At 40.4% G+C, this 22,000-nt stretch overlaps 1 protein-coding gene across 7 annotated transcripts in view; it reads right to left on the bottom strand.

Annotated features, from left to right (window-relative positions):
* Window positions 1-1,398: 1,398 nt before the first annotated feature.
* PLAG1 (PLAG1 zinc finger) overlaps window positions 1,399-22,000 on the bottom strand; it is a 53,457-nt gene continuing 32,855 nt past the window's right edge. For 2 of the 7 annotated variants that reach the window (XM_068932672.1, XM_068932675.1), the window contains 3 exons: window positions 12,579-12,678; window positions 8,358-8,716; window positions 6,349-7,774 (listed from right to left, as the gene is read on the bottom strand). In XM_068932672.1, the coding sequence (XP_068788773.1) occupies window positions 6,511-7,774; window positions 8,358-8,599 (1,506 nt within the window). In that variant the 5' untranslated portion in view covers window positions 8,600-8,716; window positions 12,579-12,678 and the 3' untranslated portion in view covers window positions 6,349-6,510. Of the gene's footprint in view, window positions 7,775-8,357; window positions 8,717-12,578; window positions 12,679-21,821; window positions 21,939-22,000 lie in introns of all 7 variants that reach the window. The other 5 variants (XM_068932674.1, XM_068932671.1, XM_068932676.1 and 2 more) reach the window with 5 other exon arrangements.

Here is a 22,000-nt window from a genome sequence, read left to right as displayed (position 1 = left end):
TTGGACAGTACAACCATCCCTATCCAACTCCTCCTCCCAGTCTTGGAAGAAGCCCTTGAAGCTAACAGCGGAAGCTCTAGAAGGACTCTGCCAAGATTTATCTCTGGATATAACAGAGATACCATCCATCCATGCAACCGCATTCCACTTATCACAGAGACGGACAAAGTTTCCAGGGGCTGTCAGTGTGGAAGGGGGACATACTAATTCAGCGACGGTGGACGACACTGGCAATGATAGCAAGACAACGGGGTGTTTTTCTGCTTGTGGGTGAAATAAATGGTTTTGCAGAGCCTTTAATACTTAAACGGCCTACTATGGATTTTTCTCCATCTTCCTTCTACACCAAAAAGCAAACTTGGGCAATAAACAGATGTTGACAGGAACCTCATCTTGCTGCATCTGTAGAGCCTTTGACTCACATTTAATATAATATGGCCAACCCTCCCAAACAAGTTAGAAGCCGGTGACACAGAAGGGGCAGGAATAACAAGGAAGGAAGAACTCCTTGTAGGGAGAAGGCAAAAGCCAACAGCTCTCTATAATAATAATTTCTCTCCGACTGGGGTACAGGAAGAAATCTAAAAAATAAAGAATTCAAAGAGAGGAACCCAAAAGCAGGAAAACACAGACAGTGCTGAGGATATTAACAAAATACAGTCATGAAAGCAAATGAAATATGAATTTGAAACAGCCACATCGCCAACGCTAGTCTCCTACTTTTTACTCTCCTCGCAAACAATCTATGCTAGTGAAACAACATTATGGAACAGGCACAGAGGCAATCGTCTGCATTTCTGTGTAGGCTGCCTCTTGTCGCAATGCGCCGGAGCCAGGCTTCTTAGTGAGGCTTCAACTGCAACGTCCTAGGCAGGCAGGAGGTTTGTGGGACAAGGCAACGTAAAGTAAGTTTCTCCCCGTAACATTTCAGAGACACATGCGTTGCATCCAACGCATGCCACGCCCGTATAATTTACCATAAAACTATAAAAATCAATATAAATTACTTCAATTAATGTAAAGTGATGGAGAATCACTCACCTACCTCTCCCAAATGACCACTCCCCCTGTGAAAGCCTCAAACTCACCTTCCAGTTTCTCACAGCAAATTCCAAAGTGCAATTTGATGGCAAGCTCAATTGCGTCTTTCAATTCAGATCTGTCTTGTCACAGGTAAATTAGCATCATCCAATTTGTTCCTTGTTGAAATCATGAAACGCAGATACTTATGCTGTAAGATCTTCTGAAAAACTGACATTTTACCAGTCCTAAATTAGAAATACTGTTATACCTTTGCAAAAATCAAATTACACCCAGCAAATTGGATGTATTCTATAATTACTTATTGTAAATCCAAACATGCAAATCAAGATTATCTATTAAAATGCCAGGCATAAGTTATTCATTAACTAAAACCATTCTGTAATTTTATTGATATATTTTGTGGAGTTCACATATTTTTGTACAGCAAACATAACACTGTAGGCCACAAGAAGCTGCAGCACTATTGTTTAATAGCAGCAAGGTATATTTTATAATCAGGGTATGTGGACAATAAATAGTCTGTTTCTTTGGATGTGAATGTTTAAAATGAAGTTCTGCTGCAGCTTCATAACGTGATTGCTATTTTACAGAGCTTATACACAAAAATATATATGCAATCTTTTTGTCTATATTTTATACAAATACAACAGTAGTTTGTGAATACATTTTAAAGTACATATACATGATAAGCAACTCGATTTCCCATATCACAGGATAGCAAATTTTAAATGCAAGAAACATATACAAATTCAGTCTGGAATGCAGGGTTTTCTGTGTTCTTTTTTCTCTACTTTTGACTCAAAACTTTTATCATTAAAACACTTTAGCATACAAGTCCAAACAATTTTTTCACTAGCTAAAAAAATAATTTCAGCAATCCGAGTCAGGTTTGGGTGTGTCATCATTCCCCAATATACTTTCCCAGTTTTTATCTAAAGTCAAAGGCTTTTAGTAACATATAGTATGTTCTTCACTCCACACCATATCAAAAGCCCACATTTAATTTTAACTAACAGTCATCTTCTACTTTTGTGAACAAGAGCTGGGCTGTCAGCGTTTGAATTTGCATGTCCAAAATTTTACTTTTGCAAGTGCATATGAATACATTGTGGTGTTTTACAAAGTTCATTAATGACAAATTAAGTCACAGTATAAAAATATATCATACAACTATAGGTCTAGTATAGTCCTTTTTTCTATGGGTAAAAATACATCTGAATGAGACAGGGAGGTTTGTAGCACCATGAGAGGAGTTGTATCCCAAGTTACATTAGCAGCATGATCCAATATAACAATATTGCAGGAGTGTTTCTGAGGAGATAAACATTCACTCTGGTTCAACTGTACCACTGAAGCTTATACTGAAAAGTGTTTACATATGATTAGCAATAGTTCTGTGTCACTTCCAGGGCTAGATAACTGTTATCAAAAGACACTGCCTTCCAACAAAATAAGACACCCTTATGACATAAAAAAACTTTGAGACTATCCAAACACACTTTTAACTACTGTGGCATTATTTCTTTGTTGGGTGTAACACTAAGTAGGCTGTGGTTTTACTTGTACACTGGGAGGATGCAGGATGGGCAGCTAAGTCTACACAATTTACTTCCTAGCAGATAAGTACAGGTATTTCAGAGGCTTATCTACAGACTGAGAAGAATATAGGAGGAGCTGCTAAACCAGTGTATGAGACAGACATAACCAAGGATGCAATCCTGCTCCCCTTGACGTTTACGGATGCAGGATCAGGCCCTAAGTTAACTTCAGACAGCAGCATAGCGATGATAGGATATGATAAAAAATCCAGGTCAAATACTGCGTGTTAAATATTTTTGCAAGTTTATCATCTGAAACTCCAGAGGACACAGTTTACAACTGGTGAGGATGAACTCCTAATATTTTTTGACTGGGATTCAAAATGGCAGTAGAAGACAGTGTAGTTTGAAACATGTAAACCTAGTAAAAACCATTGTAAAACCCTTAAGAAAGACACACTGGTTCTGTGCAATATAGCAAATTGATAAGAAAACACTGTAAAAATGTACCTGTTTAAAATTACAATGTCTACCATTTTGTACACAAAGCATTATACCAAAGGCCTACATATATGTAATCTAATGGCACTTGAAACAAATTATAATAAAAGGTTTTATAATAAAAAGCATAACCTGTAAGAAATTTTCTTAAAAGGTTTAGGTTTTCTTTTTGAAAGTGCTATATCTTGTAATATGTGTAACATAGAGGTTGACCAAGCTTTATTTTAAAAAATATTGGCCTATAATACATGTTTAGCTCACTAGGCAAATGATCCTGAAAATATGTACTCTTAACATTCATTATTAGCTTAATAAAGCAATCAGCTCTGGCTCATGTTTCAGTCAGTATATGGTTTTTAAAAACCGCTACTGCCAAATTAACAATAAATCACTCTATTCCACAATTTACTACTAAATAAAGCACAAGCAACAAGTACACAAAAATATATATATATTTTTTTTAAAAAAAACCTTACTAGAAGTTTAGCAGTTGCACAAAGAGTGGTGCATGATCAGCCAGCCCTCCCCCCTCCCTCAAAGAATCAACGTGAAATCTAGAAAACAGGGTTTAAAAAATTACATTTTAGTAGTGGCCAGTTAACGACTCTGCCTAAACAATATTCAAAAGCACTAGCATGTTAATATTGCTTACAGTGTCAATCCGCTTCCACATAATCATACATCCTAGTTCAGCGGCAAGCATACTGCATGCGGCCACCAACCGAAACCCTGACTGAATGAGGTTCAATATCTTGTCTGAGGTCCCTATTTCTCAAGTGAAATGTCTGTCTAACTGTGAAGTGAAATGTCAGTCCCTTTTCAGGAAGCTAAGGCACTAAGAAAGTAGTAAAGACTCTGGCTACGTACTAAGAAATGGGTGTTGGCAAAGTGTCTGTTGTTTCTTTTAATCAAGTCTAATCAGCAACTGAGACTGATAAACAGACGGCACCGTCTTTTGCTCCACGTTAGATACACCACATCAAATCCCTTGGGCAATGTGGCGATTAGTCTGTCAGAATATCCTGCACTGGCAGTGGCAGTCAAGATTAAACTAATTTGCAACACTTGAAGAAGGAACTTCCTCTGCGCCAGAACAGAAACTCCCGACAGATTTGAAATTTGTGACGTGGGTACGTGCAGCCGTACGGTGCCCAGCGCAAACAGCCCTGGCCATCGAGGCTGCAAGCGCCTCGGCTGCCTGACAGTCTCGGACACGACGGGCAGACCGGGAGATGCTGAGCGCTCACAACACCCCTGGACCCCACGGGCAGTCGCAGGTGCCCAGTTCCACACAGGACACAGCCCACCGGAGGAACCAAGTCCGTTTACCTCCATCTCAGAGTGATTTAAGAGTTTGAGAATAAAACCAAGTTCCTCCTACGTGCTTTTGCGGTTGCTGATTTAAACTAGAATTACATTCTGTTCCGTTTGCCTTGTGCTCTGTTTGTCTGTAAGTGTTTTGCTTTCCTTTAAAAAGATGATGAGAAAAAAGCAATATTGAACAAATCATTCAACTAAAGATGTAAATAAGCAAGCGATCTGTTTCATAGAAACCAGAGGAAGCAGTCCTGAAGCAGAGCTAAAAGCCCACTCTGAGATAATATGCTCCTAAGCCCAAAATCTAGGAGTAGTTTGCAGAATTTGAAAAAGGTATTTTCCTTATTAATACATCCTTATTTTAATGCCTTTGGAACACAAACACATTTATAAAAATGTTATCTTTCAGTAATAAAATTTAAATACACATATGTATAAAATAGTAAAACTACACCTGCATATTGCTCCTAGAATTAAAAAAAAAAAAAAGTAGGAGCTACTGATAAAACATCCGGAGCATAAGCTCCTTAAATGGGAGCAACTTTTGTTTCCGTGAAGTATATATTTAGTTTAACCACTTAAAACCTTACAAGAATCCTCATTATTGTTTGAGAGATATTAATGTACTTGGTTTCTATTTTTTAATTCCTTGTACAAAAATGACAAGGAAAAGAATGTTAGTATTGAATTACAGCAAATCTAGTTTGCTTTCATGCATCACAGTTTCTTTTTTTTTTTCCCCCTCTTTTGGTTATTAGGGGTTGGGGAATAGAATATATTGTATTAGGTAAAAGTGGTGTAAGCAATATGCTTTTACTTCACTCCTAAGAGTCCTGTCTTTAAATCTTGGCAACGGGAAAAACGTCCCTAAACCAAGTACCCAGGTGTAGAAAGCGTGATTAACATCTAACTTGTTGCTTAGGAGGACATAACACACCATGTAACACAACTGAAAAGTTCATTCCAATAAAAAAAAAAAAAGGTATTTGCAAATTTACATTCACTCTCTGACTGCACACTAGTATTGAACTGACAATCGATAAACACTTTCTGGCTGGACTTGATCCACCCTTTGGCGGTGGCAGCTGGGAGGAGACTGATGCCTACAAATGTGAATACACTATCGGAAGATTCCTATGCGGTACTCTTTCTATGCTACTAAAGAGAAAAAAACAGCAAGTTAAGAATTAAAACAAAAACTGCGACAAAATATTCTGCATTACTAAATTACAACACTTTTATATTTCAAGATCAGCCATTGTTTTTGCCTGTTTCCCTCTACCAGAGTCATGAAAGCACAACATAGTTCCAATTTCAACTGGAAACATTTGTCATTTAGCAAGCAGAGATTCTCTCAAATTCTGTTAAATCACGGTTTTAGAAAATTAAATTAAATTTATTTTCTTCCAATATTCCTAACAGGCCACAGCAATTTAAGCCAGAAAATGGCCAAATTCCTAACACCTTTTATAATGACTTCAATATAAGTCAAAACGTTATATTTATGTACATGTGTATATATGGACTTCTATATATACACACACAAGTTTTCAGAAAAATCTGATTTATATATCTATTTTAAAAATTTAGATTTGTCATTATAGAACAGATTAGATGTTGCCATTTGGGAAGGGAGGTTTTTTCGGAAAGGGACTGGGGGATTTTTTTTCCCAAATCTTCAGGAATCTGTGCGATATATACTTTAACGAGATTCTTTGCAAATATTAAAATACATAAAAAGTAAAAATGGTAGTTCTACCATTGAAATCACCAAAACAGAATGACTGATGCGGTTGAAAAAGTTTTTAAAAAGGTATGAGTGTAAAAAGTTTGGTAGGGATGACTTTCTATTGAGTATTTTAAGTGTGTGTCAATTGGCAGTGAAAATGAAAACAATACAATGAGACTTTTTTAAAAAACAAAGTAAACAGTTGAGAATAAACACTTTCAAAACATTTTTTAAAAGTTAATTTAAATTTCTTACTGGCTTCATGAGATCGGTACTGTACAAAAGCAGAGAATTTATAATGTCTTATTGTAGGCACTAAGTTAAAAATGGTCACCTAAGGCATTTCTACAAATAGACAGTAATAAGCCAGCTTTGTACATCCTACTGGAAAGCTTGATGAAATCGTGGTAGGGTGGTGGTTGTGCTTAGACTGCTTGTGAAAGCTGCTGACAATGAGTGCAGAGACCCAAGACCTATACTATTGCTAGGATCTTGTGGATCCTGTGTTTGTGGTGGAAGTTGAGTCATAGAAGAATGTGCCTCCTCTTGCGTATAACTCATTCCAAGGTTTCCCACTGAAACGGAAGGATTATAGGGAGGGCCATTTACAGGTATGAAGTTGAACAGCTGAGAAAAGTCCAACGATGGGGTGTTTAGAGGTTCGCTAATAGAAACGGAGCTCTTGGAAAGGGAAACCTCCCCAGACCCATCATCTAGTGGCCCTACTTGTGGATCCAGCCCTAGTTTTGATGAAGATGCTTGTGAATCCTGCGATGAAGAAGGCATACCACTTTGCAACTCCATTAAGTAACTTTCAATTTCCCCTTTTAATGGCTGTTCTTTTTCAGGCATAGAAATTGCATATGAGGTAGAACTGAGCGGATATTTCAAAGATAGCTGGTGAGAAGGGTGGACAGATTCCATATCTATTGGACAAGGCATTCCCAATGGTAATGACGTGGCAACCATTTGGTGTGCAGATGCAGAACTCTGCATGGACTGAATCTGAGTGTTGTAGAGATTTAATTGCAAAGTGTTTGTAAATGGCTTTGATGTCAGTTCACTGGAAGGTAAAGACATCACTGGAAGCAGCTCATCCTTAATAGGCACAGAAACATTGCAGGTAAAGGGATCTAGAAGGTCCATTGGCTCTGTTTTGACCTTCAAAAGTTCTTGGTTGTGACTTTTCTTCATGTGGCGTGTTAGGTGATCCTTCCGCCCAAATCTCTGTGCACAATATTGACAGAGGAAGTCCTTTCTTCCAGTGTGCACTACCATGTGTCTACGGACATCCTTTCGGGTGTAGAACCGACGATCACAGTGTTCACACTGGTGTTTTTTCTCCTTCACTCCACCCGATGACTTGCCTGCATGAGTTTTTAGGTGCTCTAGCAGCACTCCTGTGCTTTCAAAAGTCTGCAAACATACCTTACAGGTGAGGTCACCGCTTGTTGCGGCATGCAAAGCCAGGTGACGTTTGAACCCAAGCTTGGTGTTGTAGTTCTTTCCACATTCTTCACACTTAAAGGCCTCTTTGTTGGGATTGTGTGTATGTAGGTGATTCTTTAGGTGATCTTTTCGGTGAAACATTTTCTCACAATAATTACACTTGTGGGTTTTCTCAGGAGAATGAGTAGCCATATGCCTTTAAACACAGATATATTCTGTAAGTAATTATTTTGATCAAAAAGATACATGTGTTCATTTTTTAATGGCAGCTAAATACTACACTAAGGTTGCTTTGCAACAGAACCTTTTAACTCAAAGCATGACACTACAAAGATAGTTTGACATATTAAAATATAGCAAAACACGAGCCATTTCTCTTAAATTGACACTTTAGTTTTTTGGTGGCTTTTAGCTACTGTAACAGGGGTATATGGGCAAGTATGAAAGTACTTGTGTAAAAGTCCATAGCCAAAAAATCTTTCAGTCCATACTCTTTTCTTGTGACAATTCCTTATACAAACGAAAATTCTATTCTCATTAAAAAACAAACAAACAGAAAACAAAAACAGAAAACAAATTAAGAAACAAAATCAAAGACATTAGCTTGTAAACTTATGCACTGTAATTTAGAATTCTAGAAACAATCCAATGTCTACTTTTAATAAACACATCCTCTCTGCAATCAGCTGAAGGCGTACACAAATATATACTTTTACAAGGCTTAACACGGCCAACATAAAATAGATAATATAATCTGAAAGATAAATAGAGTTTAATACCTTAGTAATTTGTACTTAGAAACAAAGGCCTTGGTGCAGTCTTGTTGTGTGCACTTGTAGGGCCTCTCTCCTGTGTGAGAGTATGAGTGAACCTTTAATTTCTCAACACTGTTAAAGGCCTTGTCACACAGTTGGCAAGGAAAGTTTTTTCTTGGTTTGGTTTCACCACGCTTACGTTTCCCTGAAGGGACTTTCTGGGTATCTCTTACTTCTGACAAATCACCAGGAATGACAGTGGCCATCGCAGCCTAAACCAGGCCTTCTTGTTGGACACTTGGGAATTGCCCAACTCCACTAAATGATTTAGCTTTAGATGGCTTCTCAAGTTTCATGTGGTCGTAAAAGAAAGCAAAAGGGGACTGGAAAAAAAAAATAAGAAACAACTAGTTTGTAACTAAACTTAAATTTTGAAGTTTACTTGCTATGTGATGCTTCTGAATAAAACTTAAAATTAGGTTCAGCTGGTCTAATGTAATACCTGTAGGCTTCTTTACACTATTATTTGCTGCAACTCTTAAAATGCATTGCTCAGGATGAACAGATCCACATATGCCCTGAAATTACACCTCACATCTTTCCCCTCAGGCATTGATGGAGAACAGCAAAGTTTCTGTCAGATTACAGGAGGCATCAAACAAAGAACTTACTTCAGAGCGTACGAAGATGGCTTTTGGCAGCCTCTGATTTCAAAGGAATTAATGCTGTGCCTGTGGTGTTTGTACATACACACACACACACACACACACGCACATACACAGTTATCAAAATGAAAAATTTTAAGTCCTGAAATACAACTGCATGTTTGAAAAACTCCGCGAAAAGCAGTAGTTACACCTTTTGGCTGAGGGGTGCACAGCTCATATGCTCTAGTATACCAGCTCATTTTGATTACTGTATATATATGTATGTATGTATTCTAATAAAATGTACACATTTCCAATGATTTTTAATGCCAAGCAAAATTCCCCTGTAAACTTATCCTCTGCTAATAAATACTTGCCCTATGAATAACAGAAACCTCACAGCTTAGGTTATCAGCCCAGCACTGGAAACAGCCGTGCTCCTCACGCTACGCTGCAAGACGCAAGCGTTGCGAACGGGGAGGTTTAGCTCAGCTCGGGAGGGGGGCTCTCAGCCAGCCACTCGGGGGGATCGCAGCCCGTTCTGGGGCATGACGAACTCTGCGTCAAACTGGCAGCTAAAGGAGGCGTACGATGCTCATATACGATTCGTTGGCAAGGACAGCTCTAAATTCATAATCTGGTAACGTATAGTAGCAACTGGGCGTCTGTGATTGCAGGGTACTTAACAATCTGTCATTGTCAGAAGCGGCTGACAGCTTTTTTTAAGCATCTGAGCACAATTGCTACTCTAGATACCAAAACTGGAGCTACCCATTGCAGAAAAGGCCAACCAACAGGTCTGCAGCCGCCGGGGAGCGCGGAGGAAGACGTAACAGCGGCCTTCAGCGTAACCGGGGGCAGGACCGGCGAGTGCCGAATTTGGCCTTTCCCTCGCAAAGCGGCAGCCCCCGGTTTCGCGGGTGGCTCCCGCAGCTGCCACCGGCCCCGGCGCCTGCGGGCGCAGCTGCGCGCCTTGGCCCGTGGGCACCCGAGGCCGGGGCAGCCCGGGAAGGGCCGGGCCGGGCCGGGCGGCTGCGTGGAGCCGCAGCCCCCGGGCCGGCCTGGCTGCCCCCGCGCAGCACCGGGGAAGCCGGCAGCTGTCGGGACAGGTGGAGCGGGGCCGGCCAGAGCCGGGCGAGGAGCACCAGGCTGCAGCTGCTTCAACCTCACGCCACCGCCCCGAAAAACAAAACGAATCCTTCCCCGCTGGCAGGCAGAGGAGGCCGGACAGCTTCGTGGCCCTTATCGCAGCTGCCCGCCCTGCCCCACGGAGGTTGGGCTCTGCAGCCTGGATACGCAGGGAGCAAACCGCTCGGAAAAAAGGAGCCGAGAGCAACGCGCGGGTGCAACCGGTGTGAAAACGAACAGTCGTTGCAATAGCCCCAGCATGGCACGGGGGGAAACAGGGAGGAAGGCAAGGCTGCGTGTTTCTCAGCGTGCGGGAGCGCAGGAGGGCTGGGGGCAGGGAGGGCGACAGGGACAAGGGGAGGGGCCTCTTTAATATCTGCATGTGCATTTTATGAATGCTTCGGATTGGGATTTCCATTTGAAACGCATATACAGAGTAGGCCTTTGTCTGTGCCTCTTCCTCCCTCCTCCCCACAACTTTTCCCTGGTCTTAATAGGAGGAAAGAAATACTGGCAGATCAAGATGGAAATCTGCTACTTTTCAAACCCTCTACTCTTTGAACAGCAGACTACACTACGTTCTTAAACCACAAACATTTCGTAACACCACCTGCCCCCTTCCCCCAAGTTTTGTATGGAACCACTAACCTTTTCAACGACACCCAGTGACAGAAAAGGTGTTTCTTTAAGGACCTTTATTATTCTAGATTTGTCTCTGACTCATTCCAACTCATGGGACGAAGCTCGAGGACAACTACCCCATGAGTGGGAACATGCACAGGCCTTCAAAGAATCAGCTTAATTTTAGTTCCTCTCTTTTGAGGAACTTCCTAGTTCATGACTGAAAAAAACAGTTATTTGGAAACTTGAGACCAAAGTCTGTTTCTGCAACCAAAGTAAATGAAGACCAATTCCAAGAGTTCAATGGAGCTGCCAATGTAGTCAAAAGGAGGATCTGACCCACGTAAAAGTTGTGATAAATTTGTAGATTGAAAGATTTTTCATTGTACACTTTAACCAGAATCTAGGAACAGCATTAATTGTACTTTCCCACAAATTAACTCACTGCTCTTCTATGCATATTGGCCTGAATATAGAATGAACTGTTGTCTTAGCCTATCCGCTCCTGACACGTTAATCTTGGGGAGAAGGAATCCAGCCCCCCTGCTGCTTACGTATGGTGTTACCTATACCCCAAAGGCACCTAGGAGACCTGCCACAGGGAGAGGACCTCCCTGCACAGCCAGGACAGGAGCTCCAGGAGTCAGTTAGTTGGAAAGCACCTCCTATGTCAATGGGGGAAGACGGGGCTACAACTCCTTTAGCCTCCCTGCCATCTCCACACCAAGCCTGAGTAAGGGCAGGCAGGAGGAGCAGCAAAGGTCCGCATTTTGCTTTAGGCTAGTGGAATTAACATGATCGTGCTGGGTCTGGTGCTGAGCAGCAAGTGGTCTCCATACTAAGCTGATAGCAAGGGAAGGAGGCATAGCTGGGGGCTGAGCTGCCACGTGGATGGGGGGCAACAACACAGGAAATGAGGATGCAGTTGTGGCGCCAGAGAGGTGCGGGAGCATTGCACAGGGGTTGAGAACATGTAAGGTCGGGAGGATGGGGTAAGCTGTAGGACCCTGAGGGGCAGCCGGGCGGGAACTGAGCATGCATCAAGCTGAGGAGACACGGGATATTAGGCCATGCAGAAGGGCGATGTGCAGGGTCTGGTATCAGGCCAAAGGCAGTGTTTGCTGTGGAATGGCACAGGAGGTTTAACTGTTAAAAGTTCAGACACCTTCTGGTGTCTGTTCTAAAAACCAAGGATCACACCTCAGGTTTGAGGCCATCTTATATTCAGGCCAATATAAAATTACTTTCATCTTCTCCAAAACTTCCAAGTAACATAGGTGCTGTATCAAATGTAAGGCAGAACAATCACGAGCATAAGGAATTCAAGTTTTGTTTCTCTATGGTCAAAATTAATTAAGCTGACTTTGAATTGAGTTTAAGTGTCCTTAAAAATGCATCACTAGAACAAATATAGTGTGGATTCACTCTTTGACAATGACAGTGTTTTATTAAGAACGTGTATGCACTATTATCTCAGTATCATTTCTCAACAGACGAGGTAATTAAAAACTTCACTATTGATCTCTGAATAGCAAATAACCACTCTCTTTTTTTCTTGTGGATGTATAGACTGAGCAATGGAGATAAAACTTAAAAAAACACTGATCCTCAAATATTACACTTTCCAAAGACCAGCTGAAAGAATTTTATGAGTAATATTGCCTCTTTGTGTCTCAACATATTATCACTTACAATCCTCATTCTTACTGGTGCTTTCACAACTGCAGGATGAATGACTATATGCAGTATCAAATATAACAAGCACATTATACAAAAGCTCACATATAATACCATTTTAAAGAAACATATACTTAAAGCAGGATTAAAGCAGCTTCTGTTCAATGCACACCTGATGTTTGCCCACTAAAGTCCTCAGATTTTGGTCTTAACCAGTTCCGCTGACTCTTCTTGGAGGAAACCAGAATCCAGTACTTCCCATTTTTACTGCTCTGAAAAACAAAAGGAAGAATGGACTAGACTCTAGTGAAACCAGCGGGTTCAGAAAGCCTGGGATGCGGCAAGACCAGGGGTCGGAAAGAATCAGAAAGGAAAAGTTAAAAGGGATAGATCCAACCCATGCACAAAACATTATATACTGTTAATTATAAACAGTATGAATCAATTATTCTTGCATTATCAGTAACAATTACGCACTTTGATTTTGAGTATACTTACATCATTTCAACTAACGCTATGCTGGACAGTAACACATAAACAGACAAAATTAGACAAATGCAAAGGAGTTTTCAATAAAGTTAAAAACAAAACAAAAACTTCACAGACCACAAATAATTTAGAAGTAATAAACAAAACATATAAAATGCTGGGCCCAGACTTGAGTTTCTTGCTCAGGGAAGACTGAGTAAGAGAAGATTTCTGGGTTAGGCCCAACTTTACTAGAACCTAATGCGTTCACTCTGCTTAATTATACAGGAAATAGCAGCTTAAAAGGTGACCTGCAAAGGAAAATAAAATTAATTTAAAAAATAATAAAGCCTCTTAATGATGTACAAGCTATATGTAAATCCCAATACAGGGCAAGTCTAGGTGTGCCTGAGCAAATCCAGAGGGCCTTTCTGGAATTTCCCTTATTTCTCCCTTTTCCCTGCCACTGTCCTTTTGTAAATATGCAGTATGTCTTCGCTTTCTTGCTAGAAGGCCTTCTGGATAACACAGGGTATATACTGAAAACATGTTCAACGCCTCATTGTGGGGGAGAGGTTTATCCCCTCCAACTCTTCCAGGTACATAAGGGCAAAATCCTCTATAGAGCGCACATACCCTCTGTGGCATAGTAGGCTCAGGATATGTGGCAGGAGCTCTGAGATAATGCAGTGTTGCCCCCTTCTACCCCTCCAGCACTTTTCCCTTTCTCATTTCCCATTCACTCCAGTAAAGTATTCTTTATTTTGGTATTGAGTTCAACTTCACACAGCCCCAACCTCCTCTTCTGGTAAGCACGTATGTGAGCAAACCAGCATGCCTGAACACATATCAAAGGCAAAAGTGCTTTGCAGAAACTAGGGGAAGCTTTCTGACAGCTAAGAACACTTATTTGGGCCTTTTTACATACAAGCAGGTGGTAGAAACAGCTCCAGTACCCAAAGAAAAACTGAAACCTTTGTTCTCAACTAACGTACAAGACAGAGAACACAACTCTCACTTCTTCTTTTGATGCCTACCCTATGATACCTATCTCATCACCTCCCACTATCACAATAAAAAGGAAGAACTTCATTATCCAGAAGTTTCTACTCAACTAGCCCACAATAAATAGTCAATATTTAAGACAACCACAAACATTTAATGAACTAAGTCCTCACAGACTTAGTCCCTCCACTCTTGGTATTTACAGACTGGTTTCTATTAAAAAAAAAAAAAAGAAATTAAATTCTATTTAAGATGTTAAAATGCCCCATCAACACTGTTGAACATTTTCTCTTAAATGCTTATGATGTTCAATTCTCACCACGCATCTAAAGTAGCTCGAGCAAAAACCAGGTGGACTCAGAGATGGGCCATCAGAGGCATGGAAAGACTATCATATCAGGAGAAACTCAAGCAAATCCAACCAGTAAATAAGCAAGGTAAATGCCAGATGTATTTAAAACGCTGAATGGAATGAAGGAGGAAGGTCAGATGATCATATTTACCACATTATGAATATAGCAACACTGCAATGCAGCAGACCCAGATGAGGAGAGTGATATACCCACAATTAGCCTGGGATCTCAACTTCTACAGGACCATTATTAAATCAAAGAGCTTAACAAGATACATATAAAGGAGGGGAATTTTATATGAATTATGAAAACATCTGCTACTTTTGACAGGATTAAACAAAAATAGAAGATAAAAAAATATTCTTATGCTTTGCAGCAGTAAATCAACTACTGGTTAAAAGATTGTCTTTTGGGGCAGAATTCCAAAATTGCCTATTACAATTACAATTACAATTTTCAGACCACCTTTCTCCGCAGCTTTTGACACCAGAAAATCTCTGAGGCAGAATCCTGGACAAAGATGTATCATTCTTCTTATAACTGCTTATAGCTAGAGCGTTACTAAGTTTTCTTCTCAACCAGATGAGTTAGGAACAATTTTTAATGAATATCAAAGTTCAGATTATTCTCCGCACGAAGCAGAGAAGCATCACACTGCAAAATGCATTGTCACATGTATATGCCTAAAACCCACCTGGAAACTCACAACAAGCTAGGCTTCTACTCTTCTGTTTTATAATTTATGAGACTGTAATTCTCATAATTTACCCGCTTATCTTTTATCTGTGAGACACTAGTTTTACTAACTCTCCAGCTACCCAGATAATTTTAGGTTGGCCAATACCTGATTTTCTAACATCTAAAGAGTCAAAGAAAAAAAAACCCTTAAAGCCCTAAGCAAAATCATTTATTCCTGCTTTTAATATTAAAAAGAAGGAATATTCTCTTCAAAATTCTCAGGTTATCTTTAAGAAACTGAAAAAAAAAGCTGCACTTGAAAATGTTTTAAAATATGATTTGATATGTAAACTAAAATGATAATTAAGACGTTGAATGAATAAAACCAATAATCCTCCTCCTCCTAACTTGCACTTCATATTCTTTTTAGAGTATCCAGCCACAATAAAGGAAAATATTAGTTTCATGGTTATTTTTCTTTCAGAATAAGACAGCTACAATGGGAACACAGCATTTGCCAGTGAGTGTCATTGTGTCTGCTATACAGAAGAGTGAATCTAGTTTCAACTCCTGAAATTAATCAGTTTGTTAATCAGAACAACGGTCCTAGAAACATTAGAGTCATAATAATGATAGACTTAAAGATATCAATGGCATTACAGTCATCCTTGGTTTTAACTGTTTCTTTAAGGAAACAAAATGAAAAGTGATTACTTACCCTATGGTAACTGTGATTCTTTAAGAAGTGCAGTCCACACAGATCCCCGGTGAGCATGTACTCACATGAACAAGATCAAGTGCTTTGAAGACAATAATGTCCATCCAGGCTGTGCCTGTGAACCCTCACGATTACTACAACCAACGGCGGAAGACAAAGGACTCCCAGACTGCCCTATGCACATCATTAGGCCACCTAATGCGGTGTGCAACAGCTGCAGCTCCAAACTCTGATTTTTATGTATGCTGTAGGGTAAGAGCCATTATGTGTGCAGCTACCATCAACTTGTTTCTTTGAGAAGTGGCAACTTCCAGCTTCAGTGCCTGCTCCCACATACAAACAGTGTCTCCTGCAGTCCTGCCAGTCCTGAACCTGTGCTCCTGTCTCAAGATTTTGGATGATGGACGACAGGGAGCTGGCAAGGTTTGCTGTGCCTCATGTAAGGGACTAGGGTCCTATTTGGCAGAAAGAGGGAAATAAATGGGCAGGGGTTTATGTCCTAGCTGCAAGTGGGCTGTGAGGACGGGAACGCAGAAATACGGATTGACCTCTTGGTTTGGGAAGATGAAAGACGAACACGTGCAGCCTAGGAAGCCAGGAGCTGCACTGCTAACAGAGGTAATGGAGCAAACTAAGCTTAGGCAGCTCCAACCTAACCCATCTCAAATTTGCCACTGGTAAAGTATCCATCAGAACGAGGGACAAAGGATCACTTGTGGAACCCCTGTGGAGAATGTGTCTGGAAGAACCACAATTACTGTAGCATAAGTAACCATTTTTCTTCTTTTCTGTATCAGGTGATTAATAAGCTATGCCCTGTCAGAGTGGGAGACAAGCAAGAATATTGATTGAGGAAACCTGCTTTGTGGCTTAGCGAGCAGTCAGTGTGACAGAAGTGGTGAAGGATAGCAGGGGGAGCTAAACTGGAGGAAGAGAGAAGCCAAACTGGAGAAGGAGAAAATGAAGAAAGAAACTGTTAATTAATGCAGCCATTTACTTTGGAAAAGAAGAGCCAATATGGCAGTTAGATAGCACTTTCATTAGAGAGCAGCAGAAATGAACAAAAAGCCTCCTCACTTGGTCTGTCTCAACCAGGGCTATCAAAATTGTGCCAACGTCATCAGAATTCCTGAAGATCAAGGAATTACGAGTTACAAGGAATCATGAGTTAAAGCAACCAAAGAAGGAGCATCACTTAGTCTCCTCAATGGCAGGACTTGTTGTTTTCCACGCCTCCATTAGGCAGTTTGGTTCATGGACAGTTAAGAATTGACTGTGATCCTCTAGGACACCTCTCGGTGGACTAACCGTTGGAAAGGGCTGAAGACACAACTGGCGAGCTGCCCACATCTCTGCAGAACAGCACGCTAGGACATACAGTCCTGAAAGGGTCAAAGATCATGCCTGGATCAAGGAACACTGCACCTATTGCACATTTGCAGGAGCAGGGGGTCACCTTGGAGCAGCAGGTCTTAGTTCCACTGACCTTGCAGAAAAATGCTGCAGTTCTATAGCAAGAGGCTTGTCTCAAAGTAGCTGTGGGTAGCGCAAGCTCTAGCTGCCAAGTCGGACTTCCAGAGATGCCTCTTAACTGAGAGCTAACTTTCAGTAAGGGAGGATCTCTGCTGGAAAAGTTGATCCCACCAACAGAAACAGTCAAGCAGATGAGAAAATTCCATGCTTAACTGGCAAAGAGGTTGAAGTACTGATGACTTTAGAGGTGCCTTTCTCAGTTTTGATGAACATCATTCTTCTGACTGATGCAGGGGTCTACATCACTATTTGTTCTTGCCTGGCTGTCTGTACACATTTATTTGAACAGCATGTCATTTTTAAATAGAAACAGTCAGTGAAGCCTGTTCACCTTTGATGCCTGGGTTTAGAAGGACGATCCAGTCTTTGGTAGGAAGACGTTCTCTTTGCAGATTGCTCCTGACTGGACTGGGGCAGTGGGAGGGAGGGTAATGGGAGGTATCTCTGTGACTTATGTCCTGCTACATATGCAAGCTCAAGCTGAGGCTTCGACCCTGGACGACCAAAGGAGGAAGGAGGAACATTGTTGGAGTGAGACTGTTAACAAGAAGGTGGTCTTACTCGTGAGCCTGCCTAGGCCAGAAGAGGCTTGCACCTACAATTTCACAAAGTGATACGTCACTTAATTTTCTCCCTGCTTTATGGTGTAATTTGAAAGAAATTTGAACAGTAAGGAACATGTAGGCACATGTTCCTCCCCTAAGCAAAGAAGACACCTGGCGCGACTGTCTATAAACAAGGCACTGCCAAATGGCAGGAGGGACAGATTTCAAATCTCGGAGCCCTGCCTTTGGCCATCTTGGACTTTTGTTGGGAGGTAAAGAGAGGAAGGGAGCCAACACATAACATTACCTTACACTAGCAGAAAATCAGTTGGAGTTTTTATAGCTGCTGTTCTTTCACAAGTTTACAAAGAGATGTGAAAAACCCAGGCATCTACACTACGGCTGCGGTGGTGATGAGACAGATTTGAGAGGTAGGTGAAGTCATTTGGTCTTTTGTATTTTTGGACAACTTTTATTGTAAAAGGTTCAAAGATGTAGCTGCTGGCCCTACTGTAGAGCAGTGTTCCATTTAAAGGGGACAAATAAATGTACATATGCAAATTAATCAGTTTTTTTTTTTTAAAACAAGGCTGTATTTATCTATCTTGAACTTCAGAACTTCTCCTTACAGTAGAAAGCTGGGTTCAGAGGCGAAGTTCTGGCCTACAATGTACAGAGGCAGCTGAATGAGTGTGGATGGAAGGCAACGAGAGTGCATACAGACTACAGGAAAATTAAAAAAAAAAAATTCAAGAACACAGCAGGAGAATTGCCTGTGAAACCTCATGTAGAAAAATGGAATGATATGGGCAAAAAAATGAAAATATCTATCCAGTGATCTTAGGTATTAACATAAGAATGACTTAAGAGATAATAACACATCAGACTTAACCCTCAGGCAGACTGCCTAACAGCTCAAACATAATCAACTAACATAAGCACTGAAACCAGAAACAAGCAATCATTCTAGTCTTCCGTTAGCGACAGCATAGTCATCTGTGTGTAGAACCTATCTTTTGTGTGTAGAACAATGATTATGCTGTAAAGAGCGTTATGTGTAAGGTAGAAAAATACAAGAATTAAGATATTTCACCAAAATTTTACCAAAGACTTTGTTTTTTGGCAAAATATCCACAAAACAAACTTTCTGGAATTGCATAAAATTGAGGTGAAAAAACCCCTGCTCCATCTCTTTCAAACTAGTGTCAAACATGGGTAGCAAGGGGAACGAATGGACTAAAACGGCTACAACTATTTTTTCCCTGGGCAGTAAATACATAGGTTCCACTGATAAACATTTTTTTTCAATATACATACCTCTTATTATTTAAGAAAGCAAGCATCTGGAGGAAAAAAAACTAAGTTGCTGTGGGACAGTAGCCATCATATGAAAACAGATATTTATATAGGTTTGCCTCCTAAATACAACATTTTTTTTCATGATCATAAGATTATTTGCAATTTTTAAAGCTCTATTAACGTCATGAAATTTTGGATTACCATCAGGTTAATATTAGAAAATAACTCATTTTTATAATATGCTACAGTACAAGGAGTGTTACACTACCTTTTCAGAATATTAAAAAACTACGCTACCATGCCCACTTTTTTTCTTCATAAGTTTTTTGAAATGCAGAGCATGAATTTACCAAAGTTGATTTTATCATGACATAATACTCTGTAATTTCAAAAAAAAAAAATCACAATACTACACAGCATTTTTTTGTGGGATTTCCATGTTTCAAATTACTTAGGTCCACTTTAAGTCTTGAGAGCTCAGTTTTGGTTACTAAACGTTCCAAAGGATTCCTGAATATATACTAAATTAAAGGAAACAAGGGCTGCCTAGAATTAACCCATCTGATGCTTGTGGTTTTATGGGCTTTTTAAGAATCTCAATGGCACTGCATAGATGTTTTTTCTAAAAACTTTGGAGAGGCTGTGATACAAATAATGTTGGTACTGTAATTACTGTTAGAATGCTTAAAACCTGCAAGAGGGCTTTTATATACCTCTGAATCAAAAAAAAAAAAGAAAACCCTCAAAAATAAAGTGCATAAATCCATTTTCAAACTGATGATGTTTCTGTGAGAGCAAACTTTTGGTTACTATATAATTTCCATCTAGGAACATGTCATTTTTATAATAAACCCTAACCAAAAGCAAATTCAGTATATGCATAAGCAAACATAACACACATGCAAAAGGTGCATATTATCTATATACTATTATCATGATAATGAATTCATCGATGTCAGTGAGAAACATTATTTTCCATTGTCCCAAAAGTAAAACAAGACCTCTCATAACAACATGGGAATAGGCATATGGGCCAGATTAAAGGTTCATCTAGCCCAATATTCTGTCTCCAATACTGGCCATAAGCAGATACATAGGGAAGAGTTAGAACAGGTCCAACTATTTTGACATCAGGGACTTCCAGAACCAGATGTGGTTTTTATTAATTTAGCAACTCCCAGCAAATCACCATCCCAAGCAATAGTCCAGCCTCCTCTTGGAAGCCACATCAATTTCCAACACCTACAGCATACTTTAGAAAGGAGTCCCACAGGTCTCCCTGTACACTACCCACTGTACGGGGAAACACTTCCTTTTGTAGGCTCTGAAACCAACTTTAACTCTCCTAACTTTGTATGATCTTGTTTTGAAAGGCAATGGTCAGACTGTCCTCTTCCTTCCCCTGCAGGTCTCTGATTCTGCAGATCTCTATGACATCGTCCTCAAGTCATTTCCCTTCCATACAGGAGTCCCAGTTTGCGTAAGTGCTCTTCACAGGGAAGCCATCCCATGTAGCTCATCAACCTTGCTGACCTCCTTCTCCGAGCCTCTTCAAGTTCCTTTCTGAGATGAGGGCACCAGAGCAGCACACAGTATTCAAGATGCTTGTGAACCACAGATTTATACGCTGTCGTAATGACATTCTCCATTTGGTCTCCATGTTTCGTTCCTAAATCTTCCAAACATTCGGGGTTGTGTTTTGGTGACCAATGAACCGAGGATCTCACAGAATCATCAATCACAATCCCAAAAATCTTACTCCGGAGTGGTAATTCCCAGCTCAAATTCATCATTACATATGAGCAATCCGGACCATTTTGCTCAGTGTTCCTCGCTTATCCTCATTTATCTAGACCGAATTTCATCTCCCATTTTGTTGCTCAGTCCCTTACCACTGTAATGTCCTTCTACAGTTCTTCACAGCTGGCTTTCTTTTTCACAGCAAACTTGCTTACCCAAATGCTCATCCCCTTATCCACATCACTTATGAATGGGATGCAGTGAATGGGATGTTACTCTGCGGAACAAAGCTGGGGCGCTCCCTTAATTGAGAATTGACTTTTTTTCTACCTTTGGATCCTATCTTTTAATCTGTCACTTACCCAAGCAAATACCTTCCCACTTACTTACATTACGGCTGCTCAATTTCCTCAAAAGCCTTTGATACAATTTACTTGGATTTCTGAACCAAAGTATCTTTATCCACATTCTTGCTGATGCCTCCAAAGAACTCCAACAGAACCACAAGGCAGGATTCTCTCAAGAATGACCCTTCCCAAGTAATCATACCTACCGAGGTGGCCACCATTCTTTATTACAATTTTTACCAAAATAGCCTGATAGAGATTTCAGATTTGCCTGGTACAGCCCTGTAGTTCTTCCGACCTCCCCTGAAACGGTGATTTTACATACTACCTTTCAGAAGATTTTTCTAAACCTGCACCCTTTAGGATGTACCGCTTTAATGATATAAGTAGGCTGTAGAGCACGACTAGATAGAATAGGAAGCTGGTTGTAAGTTCGGCTTTTTGAGACACAGAGTCCTGTAACTTGAATCATAATACAAGACACTTTTAACAGTTTCAGTCAAGAAAAAGGGGTTCTGGTGCTCAGGTCTGCTAGGCAGAAATCACAATGACATTGGTGAACTCAAGATAAGCTCTCACTCACATATTTCACCATACAACATAAATTTTGTACAGCTAGCAATCTCTATTCTAGAGGCAGTCAGAGCTGACACAGCACAGGAAAAAGAAGCCACTAGTCATACTACTTTGCGCTGTGCTTATAATTTAAGCTGAAAAAGTGAAACTTACCAAAGAGCTCAGTAATTTCGCTTGAAGGTCTGCTATGCAGACAGCACAGAGGAACTGGCTGTGCTGGAGAAATTAACAGGTTGCCAGAAGGCAGGGACAGGTTTTTAATAGTAATGTCTGTAAAATAAGCATGGACTAGGTGTCAGAAAGCATTGGACTACGATAATCCAACTGGTGAG

Source organism: Struthio camelus, chromosome 2 (assembly GCF_040807025.1).
Source record: "Struthio camelus isolate bStrCam1 chromosome 2, bStrCam1.hap1, whole genome shotgun sequence".
NCBI lineage: Eukaryota > Metazoa > Chordata > Aves > Struthioniformes > Struthionidae > Struthio > Struthio camelus.
This window is presented reverse-complemented; position numbering and strand designations above follow the sequence as displayed.